Source organism: Dasypus novemcinctus, chromosome 4, assembly GCF_030445035.2.
Source record: "Dasypus novemcinctus isolate mDasNov1 chromosome 4, mDasNov1.1.hap2, whole genome shotgun sequence".
NCBI classification, from domain to species: domain Eukaryota; kingdom Metazoa; phylum Chordata; class Mammalia; order Cingulata; family Dasypodidae; genus Dasypus; species Dasypus novemcinctus.
This window is the reverse complement of record NC_080676.1, coordinates 36,121,527-36,137,789: the sequence shown is the minus strand read 5'-3', so window position 1 is coordinate 36,137,789 and position 16,263 is coordinate 36,121,527. Positions and strand designations below refer to the sequence as shown.

The 16,263-nt window shown below is 31.1% G+C and overlaps 1 protein-coding gene across 1 annotated transcript in view; it reads left to right on the top strand.

Annotated features, from left to right (window-relative positions):
* Positions 1 to 16,263, top strand: part of SI (sucrase-isomaltase) — a 94,898-nt gene that overhangs the window by 63,625 nt on the left and 15,010 nt on the right. The window contains exons 35-44 of the mRNA XM_058295221.1: positions 516 to 632; positions 2,404 to 2,491; positions 3,593 to 3,731; positions 8,933 to 9,066; positions 10,032 to 10,066; positions 10,156 to 10,272; positions 11,765 to 11,913; positions 14,971 to 15,055; positions 15,134 to 15,190; positions 15,823 to 15,947. Of these exons, the coding sequence (XP_058151204.1) occupies positions 516 to 632; positions 2,404 to 2,491; positions 3,593 to 3,731; positions 8,933 to 9,066; positions 10,032 to 10,066; positions 10,156 to 10,272; positions 11,765 to 11,913; positions 14,971 to 15,055; positions 15,134 to 15,190; positions 15,823 to 15,947 (1,046 nt within the window). The remainder of the gene's footprint in view (positions 1 to 515; positions 633 to 2,403; positions 2,492 to 3,592; positions 3,732 to 8,932; positions 9,067 to 10,031; positions 10,067 to 10,155; positions 10,273 to 11,764; positions 11,914 to 14,970; positions 15,056 to 15,133; positions 15,191 to 15,822; positions 15,948 to 16,263) is intronic.

The window sequence follows — 16,263 nt, the reverse complement described above, 5'->3', positions numbered from 1 at the left end:
ATGGAAGGAGAGGAATATTTAAACTCCTTCTCTGCAGGGATGGAGGAGTAAGTAGTTAGATGTGAGAGAGAAAAAGAAACAGTTCATGCCAGTGGTGCGATGATTTATTAGTTCTGGGAAGGGCAAAAGGTTGTAAACATACTTTTATCAGACAATCAAACTAAACTATATTCCTTCCCCATCAGAGCCTACCATTGTAGGGCTCTGAGAATAGAGACAAAATTCCCTATCAGTTTGGGAAGAACTGAAAGTATATTTCTCTGTGCTTTGAAACTGTTTCTATATAATCCATGACTGCTCTTTTCTCTCTCCATCATTTCTCTTCCTTTCTCTTTTCGTTCCCCACAATTGATGGCATGGTTAGAGGAAAATCACATGAAGCTATGTAAAAAAGTTAAAGCCAGATTTTCTTCATCATTATTTCCTTATAACCTGGGAATCCAGGAGAAAATTTTCTGATTTACATACATATGGTCTCTCATCACTCCATGTGGGCCTGAATTTTGTTTTTCTAGGCTTCCAGAGCTCACGCTGCTTTTCCAGATTTCTTTAGGAATTCTACAGCGGAGTGGTGGGCAAGGGAAATTATAGATTTCTATGAAAACAAGATGAAATTTGATGGCTTATGGATTGTAAGTAAACTTCAACTAATATATCTTTTAAGTTATTTATTAGGCAGTGATTATGTAAATATTTACCAGACTATAATATCATTAGCAAAGTATTATTTGTGAAAATTAGTCTTTTCATTTTTTTCCCATAGTACTTTCAAACACAAAGGAATTCTGCATGTAGTTTCAACAATCTAATGTTTATGTGTGCTTGCTACTTATTTGACATTTTTAACTTGACCAAGGAACTAAAATAATATCTTTTTCTAGCTATCTGTTAATGTCTGTAAACATTTATTTTATTTCATTCAGTGTAGGAATAAATCCTTGCATTCATATAACTTTTCAGTCTTTTGGGTAATAAATCATACCTTTGTCAAATTTAGCAAAAAATAACTTTCAAATAATATTCAAAATCGTATAGGCATAACTAATATTTTTAAATATTTATTTATTTTTTATGTTGGCCTTATAGATTCTTTTTTTCTCTATTTTTTAATGTTACATTAAAAATATAAGAGGTTCTAATATTTTTATTTTTTTTCCAAATTCTACTCAATTTATTCATTTTTTAAAAAGATATTACATTAAAAAATATGAGGTCCTCATTCACCCCCACTGCCCCCACCCCTGGCATAACTAATATTTTGATTAAAGTTTGTTTTCATGAATAATTTTCAAATGGCATAAGACAAATGCCCTATTATCACAAATAAATATTTAAAACAGGATATTACATAATACTTCTTTAGGTTTGTAAAGTGATGTCTTAGTGATTTTTCAACATGTATTCATTCATTTATTTATTTCTGTATGAAGAAATTGCTACTGTGGTGGTGCTCTGTGTAAACCTTGAAGATATAATGTTGTTTAAGAGCATTGTTTTTATATTTATTTATTTATTTTATCAGAGAAGTTGAAAGCTTGCAGAACTATCAAGCATAATGTGTAGAATTCCCATACATCTCCACCAACGCCTTGCATCGTTGTGGAACATTTGTTGCAGATTATAAAAGAACTTAATTAATGAGAAATATAGATCCATTTTATGTACAAATTTACATACATAGGAGGTTTTACTAAGTATTTCCCTGAAATTGATATCTGAATCCAGATTGTATCTTGTTTATACTTGGAGAAAGTCACCTTTAAATGGAGCTGGTTTATATATTTATATGAAGGTCTCTGTATATTTAGCTACTGAGATTCTAAGACATTTGCTCAACAGAGCTACTCTTTGAAGTATTCTATATTTCTCTTGTTATTTTCATAATAAAAATAATTCATACCAGGAAGTGATGTGGCAGAAATATAAAGAAGTATGCAATATTTTCTCAGTTATTTCTCTTATTTTTTCCTGACTGCATGCCCTGCATAGGAAACAGTAGTCTGAATTTTGCTTCTTTAAGTAAACATAAGAAAAGGCCATGATAACCAAAAAATAATAAACTCAGTAACCAACATAACAAAGAAAATAAAACACAATTATAATTTAATTATATGTCAGGGAAACCAAAAACAACTCAATTTTATATGTATAATGCACTATAGGGAAAAATAGGACATTTAACGTTTCTCAAAATGAGCCATAGATTGTAAAGTTAAACAGTGAGTAAACTAAAATCTTCAGTATCATTGAAATTCATTATATTTTTGTTTTATGGAATAGTGAGTAAATTTACTATTGTTCAAGTTTATTACCTTATTTTCTGGTTCTTTGAATTAGTGCTTTGCACAATATTTGTTCTAAATTTGTTTCTTTCTTATATTTTCTCTCTCTTTTTCTTTATAGGATATGAATGAACCATCAAGTTTTGTAAATGGAACAACTACTAATCAATGCAGAAACAGAGAGCTAAATTACCCGCCTTACTTCCCAGGTAGTATATTGTTGCTTTGCCTTCATTGTTATCATATATTTTTATTTATGTATTAATCAGGTTATATATAACATAAAATTTAGGGGATGGAGTTCACATTCCCAACTTTCACTATCAAACCATGTACATACACTGCACATATTACAAATTACAAAATGTTAAAACTATTTTGAGAAGAAAAGTCAGGAAACATGTCCTACTTATATGAGCTCGCTTGTAAATTTGTTTGAAATCACAATTTTGGCATAAGAATTTCCCAGATTTAAAAAGGTTAAATATACTCAAAGATTTTTAAAAAATAGTAAAATCTTTTCTTAAATGTTAAGTTTAACTATTTTTCTTACAATAATAGTAACAACAATTTTTAAAAAATAATAGTAACAATACTTCTTTGCTTGTCCTTAACTTAGAAATGAAAAGGCCAGTCCTTCAGCATTAATATTTACTCTCCTATGTAGGCATAAACGTCATGAACTGTAGTAGCAGTTAAGGTAATGGGAAAGCTTGTAAAACAGCCCCATTAACCTGAGAAAATGTGAATCAAAAATATGGTCATAGGGAAGCAGATGTGGCTCTAGTAACTGGGCATCCACTTCCCACATGAGAGGTCCTGGGTTTGGTTGCTGGTGCCTCCTAAAGAAGACTAGGGAGCCATGGGGGAGAGGAGGGATAAAAATAATATAAGAACAAAGAAATCCTTAAAAAAAATACAGTTACAACATTTACCTGGCTTTTAACCCCAGGGCTTCAAGTCACCAAACAGATTTTTTATTAGAAATCTATTTGATCAGTATATTCCACCTAATGCATATTAAATAGTAGACCTTTAGGAGTGCACTTTTTTTACAGGTTATATTAATCCATATTAATTAGTTTGTTACTGAATATAGTGTTTTTTCTCATGCTTTTCAGTGGTTAAATTTGCAGACATTTTCTTCATTGAAATTTGCATAGACAAAGTGTACAAGTGAGGAAAGTTTGTTGACTATTTTAAAACAAGGATTAGTATATTTTCCAAAACAATATATAGTTATGAGCTGTGCCTTTCAATATAGGGCACTTTATAATATGTAATAATATTTTTTCATTGATCCTCCCCAGAACTCACAAAAAGAACTGAAGGGTTACATTTCCGAACTATGTGTATGGAAACTGAGCATATTCTTAGTGACGGATCATCAGTTTTACATTATGATGTTCACAATCTCTATGGATGGTCACAAGTTAAACCTACATATGAGTAAGTAACATAATTATCTTCTGGTCCTTCTTATACCGCAGATATTAGATTTCATACTATCAACTTTGAGTCCTTCCCTACTGAATTTATCAAGTTGCCCTTTCCTTCCCAATTGTTCTCTATCCCTCACTGTTTCCTTCATCACATTTAGAATAATTGCATTCATCTAAAAAGTATGTGTGTATGCAGTTATTATTATTGTTAATTTTTATCCATTTCAACATTCCATAAGGAATCCTAGTCTATGTTTATTTTGTTCCCCACGCGTACCAACTCAGAGTAGCACAGTGCCTGGCATGCAGTAGGTGTTCAATTAATAGCTTTAGATGAAAAAAATGAATATGTAAAAAGGAATAAATAACATATGTCTTGACGTCTTTAATTAAAACATTAAAGTTTGGCAAAAGCCTCTGTTTAAAACCATTATTAGCTAATTCCCACACTTGCGTACTATTTTGGGAATTTCATATTTTACTGTTCTTGCAAATAATCTGCTTTATCAACACACTCCTATGTGTGGCCGGTGACAATGGAACACTGACAATTCTTTAAGTTTCAAGGTTATATCAGCACCATTCCATAAAAACTTTCTGTAATGATCAAAATCTTCTGTAATTCTGAACTGTCCAGTATGGTAGCCACTGGCTGCATGTTGCTGTTGAACAATGTAGCTAATATGACACAGAAATGTAATTTTAAGTTTTATTTAATTTAAATTTAAACAGCTTTATGTGGCTAGTGGCCTCTATTTTAGACTACACAACTATAAATTACTGGCTCTTGACTGCATGTTGTAATCACTTGGGGATTTTTAATAAATGCCGATTTAATTGGTCTGAGTGCATCCTAAGCATATGGATTCTAATAAGCAGTCAGGTGAGTCCAGTGTGCAGCCAGTATTAAAAACCACTGCTTTAGCATAAGACAGAAGCCTGTAAAAGATTGACTATCATTTTGGCATGAAGAGTATGAATCAAATCCCTCATTTACTGAAGCACATTTGTATGACTTTTTGCACCTAATTCTCAGTCTGGAACTGAATAAGTATTAAGAATTTGTTACATTAATGTACAGCCACAGACTTGTTCACCAAATCCCAAAGTAAGGACACTAAGGTCATGTAGAACGACTAGGAAATATCATTCTTAACACCAGTGAACAAACTGGTCTTCCACAATGCCTTTTAATCAAAACAAAAGTTGTTTCAATTAACCTCACTGGAGAATAATATTAGGGCAGAATTATCTTCAGTTAATGTTGCTTTAACATAAATCTATGGATAGTAAAAAAAAGAGAGAGAGAAGCGACTGATGAACCCATTTGCAAAAAATTATGCATATTTTGAGATGAAAGTATGAGGATTAAGGGAAATTCTGGCCTCCCCTGAGGTTAATCAATTAAACTTCTGGATGATTGTCAGAGCCTAGCATGATTCCTGATACACTGTCAGTGTTTAATAAATTTAAATGAATCAATTATTGTCCCTCTAGAATTTTCAAAACTGTGTAAATAAATTCAAGAAGATTTAGGCAAATTACTAAATTGTTGATATAGAAAGTTATTTAGCAATGTTTAGAGTACATTTCCATTCTTAAATAGAATTATAAGGAAGAAGACAATGTACTCTAAACTGTAAACATCATCTACTGTAAGAACAGAATATTTATTTAATAGTGTAACTTTGCTCCTGTTCATAAAGTTTTCAGTAAAAGAAGCAATCATTTGTTATTTAACCTGATTGATCAGTTTTAAATGTTGGGCTAAAGAGCCTGATTTGCACATAGTCATAGAATTTTCATGTTTTAGATAGTTTCCTCATATTCAAAATTTTCAGTTATATGAGAAAAACAGTTGAATTCTTCCCCAAAATTTAGAGTTTAAATATATTTTTTATGTTTTAAAACCTTGAAAAAAGTAAAAGGGCACTATAAATAAATTACATTTTATACATTTAGGCAAATGACAGAGAATAAAAACTTTTTATTCTCTATTAGAGAAAACTGAAAGGATTAAGAACAGTTTTGTTTGTTTGTTGTATTTGTTTTGTTTTAATTTTTTACTTACCTTCATGCTATTCAGATCTTAGCGTTTTGTTTTTCCCTTTTTGTGACTCATGTCCTCTCTTTAAAAACTGCCACATTTAACACATTTGCTACTGTGCTCTTCATTTAAAAATGAAACAAACCAACAAAAGAATAGAATGAATGACTTCAGAAACAGTGCACAAATCATTATTCTGAGAATTTACAAACAGTTTTGGAGAAAGAACGGTGGATATTAATGACAAATGGAATGGTTTCACAAACAAAGTCTATCAATTTCTTTTTTAATCTTAAATTGATATCTTTCTCTAATTTAAAATTCAATATTTGTACTGAAATATAGTATGTATTTCAAGTGTTGGCAGAAATACATTTAAAAATTGCCCGCGAGTTGGGTATCATAATTTCAGACAAATATTAAATGCTATAAGATTATATATCCCCTATTTTCTTTTCATTGTCAACAAAACCTTGAAGGACTTTAGATAGTACTCTTTACTTTTCATTAGACAGAACTCTGTGAAATCATTGGATGATCAGGTTCTGTTTTACTATATGCTTTTTAAGTTAAGGCCCAAGATATTCGTAATCATTATTTACAATGGAATGAAAAAAGTGAAGCAAGAGATCTAAATTCCTTCCACAGATATTCTTATAGGCTAAGGCAGACTAGTTAGCAACATGAACATTATACTATTCTTCTATGTTTAATGTATCTACTTGGATATCTAAGACTGCCGTTTTGCTGTGAGAGAATTGTGTACTATAGGAATATTCTTCTTGCAATATTTTTTAAATAAAAAGAAGACTGGCTTAGGTATGAACAAACATAATACAGCCCACTCATCTTTTCACTAATTTGAAAGTTTTCTTGGTTACTTAACAATACTCAGTTGTAACTGTCTATTTATAAACTGATTCAATACCTGAGTAGATACTGAATACATATATCCTAGATATTATTTTTTGAATTATATGGCTGAGATGAACATATATATATCTGGTTAACTGAAAAACAGTTGAGATCTGAATCCATAAAATTCTTTCCACAGTTAAGCCTTTTTTCTTTTTGGAAGAACTTCTTTTGTCAATAATCAAATATATTTCTATAGTTTACCTAAAGATTTAAAAAAATGTTCATGTAGCAACAAAAAGCGAGTAATAAAAATACCTTTATAATTCAACACTGAAGTCCTTCCTATAATAGCTGAATTTTTCAAAATCTGCTGGTAACAGAGAACCAGCTGTCTTGTAGTTGAAAAATATTTCCTAAAAATTAAAATAAATTACTGTGTATTAATAAATTATTAAAATAAATTCTGATCAAGCCTGTGTAAAGTTGGAACACTGTCAGAAATTTTTAGAAAATATTTATAGTGAAAGAATTTTAGATTATTTCTTTAGTGGTGGAAAGTGACTTCTCAAATAAGAAATATTCTATATGAAGGGTTACAGAGAAGATTCTTCTAACATAAGAGGTAAGATTTCCCTTAGGAGGAAATTATTGTGAAAAATACTTTATGCAGAATTCATCTTAGAAATTTGACAAGGCATATATTCAGTTATGAATTTAAAGTCTTGGGGAAGAAATTTTGCAAAAGTACGGCATACAATGGAACAATAGAAATCTTTCAGGACATAAGCATTACTTGAATGTGAACAAACACATTATGAATTTGGGACAATGTTGCCCTTGTAAATAATTTTTATATTAAGTAAAATCAAATCCAGAAAATACAATTTCATATATACATATATTTTCTAGAATGAAAAAAATTTATTTTTATTAATATGAATTTATTTCTTGTTAAATAGCAAGAAATATATGTGAAGCATATTAAAGACATTAATGTTCCTCAATAGACTAGCTTCTTTATATTTGCTGTGGAAATTGGCAGCAAAGGTGGTTTTTGTACATGATCTTTTTTAAGAAGGACATTACATATTGTCTTTATTGTTGACAGATGGTTCAATATATCATGTTATGTCTGTTTAATACATTTATAGTTTCCTATAATATTTATTTGAGATATTCATTAATTCAAAAAATTTTAAGCTGTAATTACAAGCCAAACACAAATATTAGGTATTGGATATTGAAATACAAAGATGAAAAAGACAGAGCCCAAGATCTCAGGGATCTCAAGGGCTCATGAAAGAAGCTTTATATATAAACTGATAGTGGAATGTGGTCCATGTTGTAACAAGAAAATGAGTAGATATTATTTATTGCATGTGAATGAGCAGTTAAGAATGCCTGATTAGATATTTGAACTATTTTAACCTGTGTTAATTCTGAAGACCTCATCCATAGCCATATAACTTGAGTATATATAATCTCTTAATTTCCAGTTAATTTCATAGTGAAACATTTCTCTATTTTTCAAACTCTTAAAATATACTCTCATTTTACAGTCAAAGAGAGCAATAATACAAAACAATACATTATTATTAGCTCTAGAATATATTTAAAAATATATAATTAAGTCATGAAAGTAACTTTCTGGATACTGAGAAGGAGAGAAAAGAAAAAAATAAAGACTCAAATTTGTACAATCCATTCTCCTGATGAAATCTGGCTTGGGATAGACTCTATGTTTGAGTGAGAAAATTATCTTTATTTTTAAATTATTTTTATAATCCAGGAAAGTCTTGTTCCCTTTAACTGCCCCCTGAATCAGGGAGTATTATAGTAAAGACTTAGTGTAGAGCAATACCTAGGGTTTAAGTGTTGACGAAGTTATAATTGGGAAGGATTGGAGTAATCAATAGTTAGAACCTAAGACTTTTTTTTCGAACATAAAACTTTTAAGTAGAGTATCCTAAATTTATTCTAACAATTGGATATGATTTTGTAAGTTGATTTAATAAAACTGAAAACTTGTATTTATTATTCAACTATTTAAGGCCACTTATAATTTGTGTGTCACTCTGATAAATGTTGGAAGGGAAAAACAGATGACTTTCATTCCTGTATGGCTTTTATGGCATGAGGTAATGTAATATGCATCTAGAAAAAGCTAGTTTAGTAAGAGACAACATAGATGCCATAATCAGGGTGTTTTTGTTTTTGTTTTGCCATAAAGTGGTCACATAAAATAAGTATTTGAAGAAAATACCGTATGTGTGAACTCACAAATTCTTCTCCAAATATATTAGTGCATTGCAGAAGGCAACTGGCAAAAGAGGGATTGTTATTTCCCGCTCCACATATCCTACAGCTGGACGATGGGCAGGGCATTGGCTTGGAGACAACTATGCACAATGGGACAATATGGAAAAATCGATCATTGGTATGTGAGAATCACCGTATTGCCATTATTTCTTTGAGTTTTTCACTGGGTATTCTTGTTTTTGCTAGTGTTAATTCATGTATTTTATAAGGCCATCCCAGAAATATGCCTTGGGAATAGTATTTTATGACAGCATAGCATCATGAAAAGGCAGTGTCAAGGAAGCAAGATTAGTGACGCTATGTAGAAACAAATGATAGATATCTGACTAGTTTTGAGAAAATAATTTTCCTGGTTGGAAAGGGTAGAACTTGGCAAATACAACATCTAGAGCTAAGAAAAAGGAATAGGGAGAAATTCTTGCTTCTAGATAATAAGAATCACTGATGGATGCTAACTAAAAAAAAATTTCAAATCAAATTTTGAAAGTTTTATGGCAATGGTTGGAAAAATAGGAAATTAGATATTATCACCTTAAAGGGGGGATGGATAGTTTTCTTTTTCATATCTAGTCTTAAAAATTCTTTATGATTGATAAATGGATTCAAAGAAAACACTTAATGTTTAGAAATATTCCTTTAAGAGAAAGAAGTAGGATATCTATGCATTCTATTTCATTTAAATGATCATTACTCAGAAGATTTTATTTAATAAGGATAATCCAATTTGTTTCAAATGATAATAATGTGGTTAAATAATTGCAGAGACGTCTTATTTTCAGAAAACAAATCAGTGAAACCACCCCTAATTTCCTGTCACACTATAATGTATTCAAACAGATTTGTGCTCTAAATATGTCATCTTGCAAGTGTCAACGGATATATAGTGTCCTATATTTAAAATGCCAATAACACTATAAGTAGACATATGTGAATGTGATAAGAAGAAATGATATGAGAACATTATTAATCTGAAAATTATTTTATTTAATTAGAGGTTGATATTAGAAATAGAACATCTTAAAAATAAAATTAAGATATATGAGATGGGAATTTTCTAAGATTATTTTTCCTAATTTCTTCAAGGTATGATGGAATTTAGTCTCTTTGGAATATCATATGTAAGTAGCTCTATTCCTTTATCTTCATATTTTGTAAATATATAGGAACATACTATTCAAAACTAATTAATTATAACAACATATTTTAGACTGGAGCAGATATCTGTGGTTTCTTCAACAATTCGGAGTATCATCTCTGTGCCCGCTGGATGCAACTTGGAGCATTTTATCCTTACTCAAGAAATCACAACATCGCATTTACTAGAGTATGTAATTACTACATTTATTTTCAATCCTCTACCATTACCAATTTTAGACGTTTTTAATAGCAAGCACTTTACCTGCCTGACTTCCAGACAAATACTTTAAATCTTCTGTTTTTATATTTACTAAGGACATATGAGCCCATCCCTTTGACAATTTTCTGACCTGGACTACTATTTTTCTTAGTTTAAGTTAGATATCTTGCTTTGCTAACATGCATACTGCTATTCTCTGTAATTTTGGCATTTCCAGTGAAAAGAAATCTGCCTCTCGAACTTCCAAACTGTATGAACATTAAAAAAAAAATCGGTTTAAACCATTCAATTAGAAGCAAAAAGTCATTTGAAATAACAGTATCAATTCAAGAAATGGGTAAATTAAAAAAGACAAATGTTAAAAAACAGAGTTGAGATTGAGAACTAATTTTTATGAGGTGGCACAACTATACATTTCAAAACCTTTATTAAATTGCCCACAGAAACTTTTGGGGGTGATTGGGTGATCATGAAAAACTATGAAAATTAGAGGCAATATCAAGCTAAGCACCAAATTTTGTGAATTGACTTTCAGTGAAGTGCAAAGGCTAGATAAATTAGCAAAACACACCTCATGGAAGGACTGAAGATAGAGTTGGGCTCTGAAGGACAGGCCGGATTGAGGTGGGTGAGATGGAAAGTAGGAACTTTATAGCCATAGAATCTCCACAGATGTGAAATAGGTCTAATGGGCACCAGTTCTGCTGATAGCCACAGAAAACATTGAAAGTATTGGCCCCTGGAGGATGCAATCTGGAGTCTTGTTTGTTCTCCTGGTACAAATAAGAATATAAAATAATAATCAATATCCCTGTGTATTATTTTTATACTAATATGTGTGACAACATTTTTTTTTTTACAGGCTTTTAATCCTCCCACCATCAATTTCAGTCTGTTGGCATAGTGTTTTTTATTCCAAAGCAAATCTGGACATATTTTTTTTTTTTTATCCAATGTTTGGGCTTTTTTTTCCTTCTACTGTTACATCTTTGGTACCTTAATCTATTCATTTCTCATGGGTCCCCACAATGTGCAGGCTCAGTGTGATGGGCTCTACATGCATCTGCTTATTTCTGTTCACTTTTTTATAGTGTAACATTAGATTTCTTTCCTAGACTTCTCATCCAAATACTGAGTATCACTGTATTTGGCAGTGTAGTCACATTATCTGTTAAAAAGTAAACCACCCTTCATATATGTTCACCAAAACAAATTCAGATCATGTACTTAATTTAAGGAATTCCTATATCAGATTCATATTTTCACTTATCTTATTGAAAGATTAGCATTTTGTTCTATTTTTGCATGGGATGATTGTGAAGAAAGCACATGACACTGAATTATATAATTTCCTACTTTTAATTATACAAAGAGTTATTTGAATATTATGACTTTAAAAAGGACAAGAGCTCATAATTATTAATGTACTATTTCATTTGTTCATTTCGCTTTGTTTCAGAGACAAGACCCTGTTTCCTGGAATCAAACCTTTGCTGAAATGTCAAGGGATGTTCTAAATATTAGATACACTTTATTGCCCTATTTCTATACACAAATGCATGAAATTCATGCTCATGGTGGAACTGTTATCCGACCTCTTTTTCATGAGTAAGTGCAAAGTTTTTTTTTTTTTCCCTACCATGGAACGCTTCAATTTAATTTACTCAATAATCTCTTATAGTGCAATATGGAGCACTTTAGATTGGAAATATTTTTCACTGGTATTTTAGCATATATTAATGGTTAATGAAGTGTTTACTTATATATTTCTACCAACAAGCAGACTAACAAATATATGTCATTACAGAAATGAAACACATTGATCAGTTCTTAAAAAGTAGTAATTTTTGTATAAGAATAGCCACTATGTACCAGGTATTTTCTCATGCTCTGCATATATTATTACAATGAATCTTTACAAAAACCCTCAGAGGTACGTACCACTATCCATATATTATTATTAAATTAATTGAAACTTATGATTTAAGTAAATCTACCATATTTACAAATACCTAACTGAAAAGGGCCATTCTAACTCTTCTCTGAAGTCAGCAAATAAGGAACCCTCGAACAATTCCATCATTCTTCTTACCAACTTGTTTTGGATATAACCCTTAAAGCTCAAATGAATACATGACCAACTGTCTGATATTCTAGTCCATGGAGCATAGTAGCAAAATTTTTAGGTTGAGTTATCTTTGATGTATATACAAGCAGATTTCTATTGTTAGGGTTACAAAAGCAATACAAACTAATAAATAAAAAACCAACAAAATATCTTAGTAAAACAACCAGAGTATGTTTATTTTCTTGTATACCTTACATTACCAGAGTAATGGAATGAGGTGACATGACAGATTGTGTTATTGATAAGCCATTAATAATATGGCTAATATTTATTCAAACTGAAAAAATACCACTCAAAGTAAAATTACAAAAATTAGATAATCAGCATGGCTTCTGTTTTTTTTCTTTATTAGAGAAGTTGGGAATTTACAAAACATGCATAAAATATAATATTTCCTTATACCACCCTACTATTAACAATTTGCATGGGCGTGCAATATTTGTTAAAATTGATGATAGCACATTTTTATAATTGTACTATTAATTAAAGTCAATGGTTTAACTTAGGGTCCACTGTTATATAGTGTATTTGTATGGATTTTTAAAAAAATTTATTGCTACCATATGTATAATCTAGCATTTTCTTTTTAATCACACTCAGATACATATTTCAGTGCTGTTATTCATGTTCAGAGTGTTGTGGTACTATCACCACCATCCATTATCAAAAATATTTCCATCATTCCAAAATGAATCCTTTATATTTTAAGCCTTAACTTCCCATTCCCTATCTCCATGGCATCCCCTGGTAACCTATCTTCTAGATTCTTACTTTATAAATTTGCTTATTCTAATTATGTCAAATCAGTGAGATAACACAATATTTGTCCTTTTGTGTCTGGCTTATTTCATTCAACATGATGTGTTAAAGGCTCATCCGTGTAGTCACATGTATTAATGTCATTCCTTTTTAAGGATGAATAATATTCCATTATATGTACAAAACATATTTTATGTACCCATTCGTTGGTTGATGGACACGATAATTCTGTGGCACTTTCTGTAAAATGGCCAGTCTTCCACAGTGATTGCACCACTTTACATTGCCACAAGCAATGAACAAGTGCTCCTATTTCTCCACATCTTTTCCAACACTTGCTACTTTCCATATTTTTATTAGCAGCCATTCTAATGTGTATAAAATTGTATCTCAATGTAGTTTTGATTTACATTTCCCTGATGGCTAATGACATTGAACATCTTTTCATATACTTTCTGGCCATTTGTATATCTTCACTAATCAACAACAATGATCTGTGATTGGCTATGCCTACCTTTTCTCCTGGGGAAGAGGATTTTTATGTCACTTTCTGTCACCTTGAGCTTGTGAGGGAGTGGACTCCATGGTGACCTGCTGCAAGATTGGGGAATGGGCACTGGTATCCCCCTCAAAGATAAAGCAATTTACTGTTCTATAATGTGGTTTATCAGTCTTTCTTTCCACTCTTCCCTGGATGCTATACAGTTGTTTCAGCCTTCAGAGATTCAAAACAGTTGTTTCAGACAGTTCCTGCCTACTTAATAGTTGTTCTTATAGAAGGATTGAGTCCTGAAGTTCCTTAGTCTGCCATCTTCCCACAATCTCTTCTCTCCTTCTGTTTGATAATAAGCCTAAAAGATCCATTTTTCTCTTCCTAAATTAAAATTATCCTCTAATTGCTTTATCAATCTATATACCATAATTCCTTCCCTGTTTCTGGTAACACTTTGGTGATACTTTCCTCTTTAATTTCCATACTTTTCTACTTTGTTTTATCATCCCTATTAACTCCACAGAATAGTTGTAGTGTCTCAGCTCTGGGTTGAGTCCTTAGAGCAGAAATATTATTAACTATGCACACTCTTGCTTTATTCTGTGCTTGGAACTTTGCTCTCTCAAAGTTTCAAGGAAAGGTGAGAGAGTAAATCCAACAGTAAAATATGTTATTAATCTCAGTTTTTGGGAAAATAAAATAAAACAAAACAAATAAAAAAGGCTTTGCTCTTTCATTTCAATTGTAGAGGACATGTCAACATTTAATAGTAGTTATTCTCAAACCATAAAAAACAGATTTTTACCAACCATTTATATCTCAAATTCAGATGTCTATTAACATATGGAAGAACTTTAAAGAGCTTTTAAATCCACTATTCAGCAAGTTCTAATTTAAGAAAGCTAAGAAAAAAAGACTTTAAAGTTTCCAAATTAAAATTCATATAGCAAAAGTCTCACAATATTCTTCTAGAGGGATGATAATTTTGTTTTTTAGTTTGTTGAGCACCTATTAGGCAACCGGATTTTTATTCAGTTGGTCTCACATTTCTGTCACAATTCTCTGCATTTTTGTCAGAAAATTTAAAAACAGGCAAGATTTATTCATGAAGTATTATACTACTCCATACTGAATTCTAAGTGTTAAAATTGTCTTTGATATTATTATAGATTGATTTTCATTTTAATCCACAAATTTCCATATTACAAAATGCAATTTGAACCATTTTATGGTATTGAGAAGATAAAATTCTTTGATTTAATTTATTTCTAATTATTTTGTCAAGGTTTTATAATGACAAGGTAACCTGGGATATATTCAGGCAGTTCTTATGGGGTCCAGCATTGATGGTCACGCCTGTGTTGGAACCTGTAAGTCCTCATATTATTTTACGCAAAATATTTTTCTTTGGTTTATGTGTTTTTAATTAGTATATCTTTAAATTCCAGAATGCTAACTTTGTTAAAGGCTACATCCCTAATGCACGGTGGTTTGATTACTATACAGTAAGTATTAAAGGATTTTTGGGGGAGTTGACTAAGCAAAAATGGGTGACAATTTGGCCCTAGTCATTGCATAAATGACATATTTGGCTTACTTGCCACTTAAAAAGAGCAAGATATTTCCTGTTAATTATGGCTCTGAACCAAATGAACATACAGTGGGGAGGGAGTAAAAGGAGAACTAAGTTATTCTGCTATAGTTAGTTACGTAATTGTTGATGTATTTTAGTAAATAATGATGGAAGGTGTGCATTGCACACAAAAGGGTCATTGCCCTTTACTGAATATGCAAAATTATAGTTAAATGTGATGCAGTCCTTCCAAGAATAATGTATATGACAAGTCAGGGACAGCTTTTGTAATCTTTCAAAAATCCACAAATCTTCTGCATGCAAACACTGCAGAAATAAATGACTTTAAATTAGTTTAAAAACTGCTATAAAAGCAAGGACTAACTATATGCTTTAAGTAACATGTTTTCCTGAATAAATGTTTGTGTTTTTATTATGTTTAAATTTTAAAATGTATTATTTTGTTTTACAGATGGATTCCATCAAATAATTAAGTATATCAGTATTTCTTATAATTCTGCTTATTGCTGATCTTGTTCTTCCTTCCAACCTTCATTTTCCTAGGGCCAAGATATTGGTGTCAGAGAACAAGTTTACACATTGGATGCTCCTTTTGATAAAATAAATCTACATGTTCGTGGTGGTCATATCCTACCATGTCAAGAGCCTGCTAGAAACACATTTTTCAGGTAAGCAGAGTATTTATGGAGTTCAATTTAAATTTTGAGACATATCATGCCAAAATTGTCAAGAACTGGGAAGGTTCTGAGATTTCACCCTACTTTCAAGCTAATAAGTTAGCCTGCCTCAGTTTCATAGATGCTGAGTCAGAGACAAAGAACCTGATTAGTCACAGCAGAGCAAGAAATAAGAGCTTCATGTTTGTTTCAGTTTTCCATTTCCCCCATATCTCACAAGGATGACAGAGAGAGGCCCAAGCAAATACTGTACATGTTTGTGTCACACCTGAGGAACCCCAGGCTTAGAGAACTCCAATGTTTATAA